Source organism: Vigna radiata, chromosome 7 (genome assembly GCF_000741045.1).
Source record: "Vigna radiata var. radiata cultivar VC1973A chromosome 7, Vradiata_ver6, whole genome shotgun sequence".
NCBI classification, from domain to species: Eukaryota; Viridiplantae; Streptophyta; class Magnoliopsida; order Fabales; family Fabaceae; genus Vigna; species Vigna radiata.
In genome coordinates this window covers 41267599-41274414 of record NC_028357.1, presented here as the reverse complement: position 1 = coordinate 41274414, position 6816 = coordinate 41267599, and the positions used below count along the sequence as shown (strand labels likewise).

The 6816-nt window shown below is 27.9% G+C and overlaps 1 protein-coding gene across 2 annotated transcripts; it reads left to right on the top strand.

Moving 5' to 3' along the window:
• Positions 1-2059: 2059 nt before the first annotated feature.
• Positions 2060-5260, top strand: LOC106765766 (UDP-glycosyltransferase 74F1). 2 transcript variants are annotated; one of them, XM_014650495.2, is made up of 3 exons: positions 2060-2914; positions 3023-3764; positions 4629-5260. In XM_014650495.2, the coding sequence occupies exons 1-2, from the start codon at positions 2261-2263 to the stop codon at positions 3746-3748; spliced, it is 1380 nt and encodes a 459-aa protein (XP_014505981.1). In that variant the 5' UTR covers positions 2060-2260; the 3' UTR covers positions 3749-3764; positions 4629-5260. The 2 variants fall into 2 exon arrangements, with proteins under 2 accessions (XP_014505981.1, XP_014505980.1); XM_014650494.2 differs by lacking the exon at positions 4629-5260 and having other exon boundaries at positions 3023-3946.
• Positions 5261-6816: the final 1556 nt, after the last annotated feature.

The following is a 6816-nucleotide window of genomic DNA, read 5'->3' as shown; positions in this document are numbered from 1 at the left end:
TATTATCAAATATTCAATATTAAAATGATGCATATTATTTCTTTAATGTCAAATATTTTAAAATAATAATATAATCATATACATTTGAAATTATAATATCATATAAAATTTCATGGTACCCAAAAAACTTATATTAATGAAAGAAAATTGATAAAATTAAAACATATTTTTAAAAAACTATAAAATGAAAATATATTTTCGTATTTAAAATATATTAAATGTGTATTTATTTTATTTTTTTTAAATTCTAATGAAATCTATTATTTTATACATTAATATTCATATTTTAAACTTATGTTGAATGCGATAAACAATATTTATAACAATATCATTAAATTATTATATTACTGTAAATGAGTTAGAAAATAAAAATAGTTATATAAAAATATCAAAACACTATTTTACATTATAAAAATAAACATTAAATAAAAATATTAAAAAATATATAAGGTAGAATCGGATGCAAAATATTTCAGAGATGTAAGAAAACCTTTTAGAAGTCAAAATAGTGAAATTGTTTAGAGATAATGAAGATAGGATGGAAATGAGTAGTAAAATAAGGATAAAGATAAAAGATGAGGATGGAGATTATAGAAATGTACTTTACTCATCTCATTAGTATATCCAATTCAAAATGAAAAAAAAAAATAATAAAAAAACAAAAAACAAAAATAATAGACACATAACATGTGTAAAGACAACTTTAACATCTATTTATACAAATCTAACTAAAATAACCTAATTAAATCATTTTAATATCGATATTTAACGGAACCAAAACAGCAAAGAAACCCAATTCAATAATTTGAATAAAAATTGAAAAAAAAAAATATTTAAGCCTGAATTTTACTGTATCTCTTTTCTTTTAATTTTTATGCTCTCCTTTTCGTGGCATACAAATAGAGGGGGAGAGTGATACTTAGATCCAATTGGATTTGACCACTGCTGAATTGAAATCTAGGATTAGGTTTAGAATTCTTCACTATCATTATTAAAGTCAAATATGTATCTATCATTGTATTTTATATACATAATTATTTATAATTGTATTTTCTAATGTTTTATTATTTTTATAATAATATTAATAATAAATAATTGCAAGATAATATTAAAAATAATAAACAATATTAGGTTATAATTAATAAGATTGTTATTTTACTAAATATCTTCATTTTAAATAATCTTTATTAGTTTGTGTTTTTATCATTATTTGAATAGGTGACAAGATTTAAGTGTGAGAGTTGAAACACATGGAGAAATCTATTTAAAAAAGCTTTATGACACTTAAAGTCAATAATAGAGTTCAGATATTTTGAATAAAACAAGATGAATACGAGTGAGTGTGTATTTTTTGATAAAATATTATATATATTTATTATTTTTTTTCTCTGTGATTATGTTATAAAACTGATAATACAAAGAAAATACCAATATAATGACTTTCCTATATATAATAATAACCAAAATGATAGTGATATTATCTAATTTATTAAATATTATATAAATATATAATTATATAATCAAACTATCAAATTTTAAATATTTACACCAATAAATATATATCAAAATATTCTCTAACGATCTTAAATAACATTGAATGGACATTAGTCACATGAGCTTAAATATATTTATTGAATATGGTAAAAGGTGTGAATAACTTGTATTTAAGTAGTCTTGGTGTCATGATAGATAATAAAGGGATATATCCAGGTATATACAAAATAAATAATATATATAAAAGGTTAAATATTAGTTTAGTCATTTATTTTTCTTCTTCATTCAAAGAAAATAGTGTCATAGGCAAATGTGATGGCCATAGACCACCACAAATGGAATCATAAATCTTTAGAATTTATAGAAAAACAGATATTTCAATAGTGGAAAGAGAATATAATAATTTTAAAATAGTGTTATTATTTCATTTATAAATGAAAACACTTCTTTTAAAAACATTTTTTAACAACTTTTTGACATCGTGATAGTTTGTAATTGGTCCGTTTTAAATATTTTTTAAATATAAATTCAAATAGACCAATTAAATGATCACACTTGTCCCGTTGTCAAAAAAGTTGTTAAAAAGTATTGTCAAAATATCATTCTCTTTTATAAATAACTCCACAAGTTTTGTGCGAAGGATCCACACGTGTGAGAGGAGGAGCTGGTGTGAAGTGGATTGATGCAAGAAAGAAAGAAAATAAGAATTCATTGGAACTGATAACTTCCATTGTTGTGAGCATAGGAAGAAGAAGAAGAAGAAGAAATGGAAGAGAAAGTGAGTGGTGGTAATCATGTGTTAGTGGTTCCATACCCAAGCCAAGGCCACATAAACCCGATGCTACAATTCAGCAAACGCTTGTGTTCGAAAGGACTGAGAGTGACCATGCTCACAACCATCTTCATTTCCAACTCCATGCATCTTCAATCTTCATCCTTGTTAGGCTCCGTTCAACTTGATTTCATATCAGACGGCTATGACGAAGGTGGTTTTGCTGAAGCTGCTTCTATAGAAAGCTATTTGTCTCGCATGCAAGAAGTGGGGTCTAAAAGCTTGAGGGAACTTATCAACAAATACAATTCTTCTGATAAGCCTATAGATTGTGTGGTGTATGACCCTTTGCTGATATGGGTGTTGGATGTAGCCAAGGAATTTCGGTTATTAGGAGCTGCTTTTTTCACTCAAATGTGTGCTGTCAATTTCATATATTACCATGTCTACCATGGACTTCTCAAGGTTCCTATTTTATCACCAATCTCTGTTCCAGGGCTTCCTTTGCTTCATCCCAGAGATGCACCACCTTTTGTTTGTGATCCTGCCTTCTATCCAGCATACTTTCATTTGGTTATTAATCAGTTTTCTAACATTCACAAAGCAGATCTACTTCTTGTCAACTCCTTCTACAAGCTAGAGGACCAGGTTCCTACTTCAAACCAATCAATACCTACTCTTTCGTATGTTTATGCTTGAGTCTTATCTTGAATTTGTCTTAGCTAATGATGTTGTTCCATATATATCTATGAGAAGGTGGTGGATTCGATGTCAAAGGTATTTCCAGTATTGACAATTGGGCCAACAGTTCCATCATTTCACTTGGACAAGGCAATCCCAGATGACACAGACAACGTTCTCAATCTGTTTGAGTTAGACACATCACCGATTACATGGCTCAAACAAAAGCCTCCAGAGTCAGTTATCTACATATCATTTGGCAGCATGGTCTGCTTCAGCTCACACCAGATGGAGGAAATTGCATTTGCACTAATGGCAACTGGTTTCAACTTCTTGTGGGTCATCCCTGATTTCAATACAAAGAATCTCTCAAAGGAAATGGGGAAGAAAATCGATGCATGTGGAAGGGGTTTGATAGTTAATTGGGCACCCCAATTGGAAGTTCTGTCAAACCATGCTGTTGGTTGCTTTTTTACACACTGTGGATGGAATTCAACTCTTGAAGCATTGTGCTTGGGAGTGCCAATGGTTGCTCTCCCACAATGGACTGATCAACCCACCGATGCAAAATTTGTTGAGGATGTATGGAAAGTGGGAATCAGACTGAAAGAAGATGAGAATGGGATTGTGACAAGAGAAGAGATTCAGAATTCCATTAGGGTTGTTATGGAGAAGGAGCTTGGAAGAGAAATGAGGAGTAATGCTAAGAAATGGAAGGAATTGGCTATTGAAGCAGTCACTCAAGGTGGCACTTCAGATCACAACATCAATCTATTCATTAAGCATCTCAAAAAATCTTAAACTTTCACTTGATAAGGTAGTTTTTCGAATTTCACTGTATCTGAAAAATTCTGTTTTTCTTTTATCTGATTGCTTGATATTACATATTGGATTATCTCACTCTATAACAACATTATGTAATGGTATAGCAAACAGCAATTCAATGTTATGCAGATTGAGTAATTAATGTATGTATAAAATAAAGGGTTTTTTTTTTTTTTTTTTTTTATAGTTGCAATTCAATAATGGCAAATTGCTAAGGATGGTATTTTAAAAGTCTTTTGCTTACTCTGATTGCTTTTGTAACCAAGTTATAACGAAATCGTTCGATTCATTCATCAATTTCAGTATCATAACACTAAAAGACTTCATCTCCTTTGTCTTTACCTCGTGGTCCCATTACACAATCCCATCATCACCTTCATCTTCTTACAACACCGAACCACTTATCACCACACAACCAACTCACCGTAAATAATCATTATTAATCACCCATCCCCACATACCTTCATCCCAAAAAGAAACACTATCCCATATCATTTCCTCCATTCCAAATTTCAAGAAACCTCAATCAAATATTTCTATTTCAAATTCACGAAATCTTAATCACAAAACATCAATCACATACCTTCATTTCAAATTCAAAAAATCATTTCAAATTCAAAAAATCTCAATCACATGTCTTTATTTCAAATTTAAAAAAAAAAATGAAATTATCGACAAAATTTTACCGATAAAAATAAATTCGTTTATAATTCGGTAAATTTATCAGTAATGTATATTTCACTTATTAATGGAAAAATTCATTGGTACATTTGTCGATAAAAGAAGTGAAAATTTTTCTGTCCATTTTTTCCTCTATCCGCAAAAGACAATATATATTTTGTTCTTTCTCTCGCAGGTCTTCATCTCGATCCATTACGCAGCCTCTCCATTCCCCCACCTCTCCATCTCAGCTTAGGTCATTGTAGCTACAAGCCTCCATCTTCATTCATCGAGGTCGCCATTTTCATCTCCATCGATGTCATTGAAGTTTTCTACTCCACCTTCTTTTTTTCTAACACCTGTAGGAGAGGGATTATTTTCTCTAACAAGCACTGCCACCACCATCCAACGCCACTGTTGTCCATTGTAACGCTGTTGTTTTCACCATCATGTAAAGTTTTCCACCATCATACAACATTTTCCACCATTGTACAACGTTTTTCACCACATGTTTGACATGAATCTTAATAAGTTTTGCCCCAAAATTTTATCAACACCGTTGTTTGGAATGTGTTCATCCTTCTAGTGTAGTAAAAATGAAAGAAAGAAGAAGGAGAGGGAGAGTGGGGAAGAAGATGAACTAGATTGCAATATTTATCAACATATTTTTTGACAAATTTATTGACAACAATTTTATAATGGATTTTAACTATCAATATTTATATTTTACCGACGGATTTTATGTATTACTGACAGATTTGGACCGTCTGTAATATCAATTTTACTTGTTTAACATACTTCCATATCAAATTCAAGAAACCCCAATTGATTATATGTGATTATGTGTTGATTAGTTCTTAATTGGGAGAGAAGATGAAGTTGATTATGGTTGAAAGTAGTGTTAGGTGCATTAGTTTACGTGTGCGTTTTGTGTTAATGATGGTTGGTTTGCTGTTGAAAATGGGTTTTTATGCGTGGAGGAAGAAAATGGAATGTGCAATTAAATCCCTAAAGAATGTGGAGCGTGTGTTTTATGAAGATGAAATATAGGTTTATGAAATTTTATGTATGGTGGTGTGATGAAGTTGGATATGATGATAAAGGAAAAAAATCTTAGAATATGAAGATTGTGATGAAAGAAAAACACTACACGTCCTACAAATAACATCAATCTATCTATTGTTATAATTAATTATTTAAATATTGTCATGAAAAATTACTAAATTGAACAATTTTAGAAAATTAAAACATTATTAACCACAAAAAGAACAAGAAGATCAAATTAAATAAATTCAATGAAAAACTAAATTAGTATATAAACCTATCTCTAATAAAAGTTTGTTTTTTACTTCTTTTTCTTCTCTTGTATAACTAATGTAGAATTTATAATTTATTGACTTTAGATATAACACCCTTTATACTATATGAAATTTATTTATCATATCCGTTCTCAACCGATAGTATTTTATCAAACATAGGGTTTCTCGAAAATTATCATTATTTTAAATAAATAAATATGTATATATATATATATATATATATGAAATAAATTATATTCATTAAATAATACCTACTCATATATTTCGAAATATTGATTTAGTAAATTTTATTAGAAAGTAACACATGAATCATTTAAATATTAGTTTAAATACTTATTTGGTCTTATTTTTTAAAAAATATTTAAAATTAGTTTTTTAATTTTTGAAAATTTGATATGGTTCTTTGTGTTAGTGTGGTTTCAACAATAATAAGAAAATGTCACATTGTTGATTTTTTAATTTTTTTTAAATAAAAAAATTAGTCACGTTTTATGTTTGGATCATGTCACATGATATTGTTAATGTAATATGGTATGTGTCTGTATTGTGACATGATATTGTTAACATAAGATGGTATGTGTCAATATCATGTATATTATGTTCATTTCAATTCGGTCATATTTATGAATTTGTTATTTTGATTCATTTCAATTATATTTTTTAAAGTAAAACAATTTTATTTTTTTAAATTAAAACCAAATTTAATTTTTATATAAATGTTATATTAATATTTTTATTAAAATCGACATCTTTATTAAATGTTCATAAAAGTATTTTTAAAACAAGTCTATCATTTATCTCAAATATAAATTCAAATAAGAAAATAATATTAAAGTATGATGTAATAAAATATCAATATAAATAAACTTAAATAAATTTTAATATAAAATATAAATTTAAATAAACTAAATATCGTTATTCATAAATTTAAATAAAAAAAATTACAAAAAGTTGAGTTGAAGTAATTTAATAGATAGCCAATTTTTCTACATCTATAATTCAATATTAGATAGTATTATTTCTTCATAATACTTTCGGTAACTCGTACTTTTATTCACTTTTTCT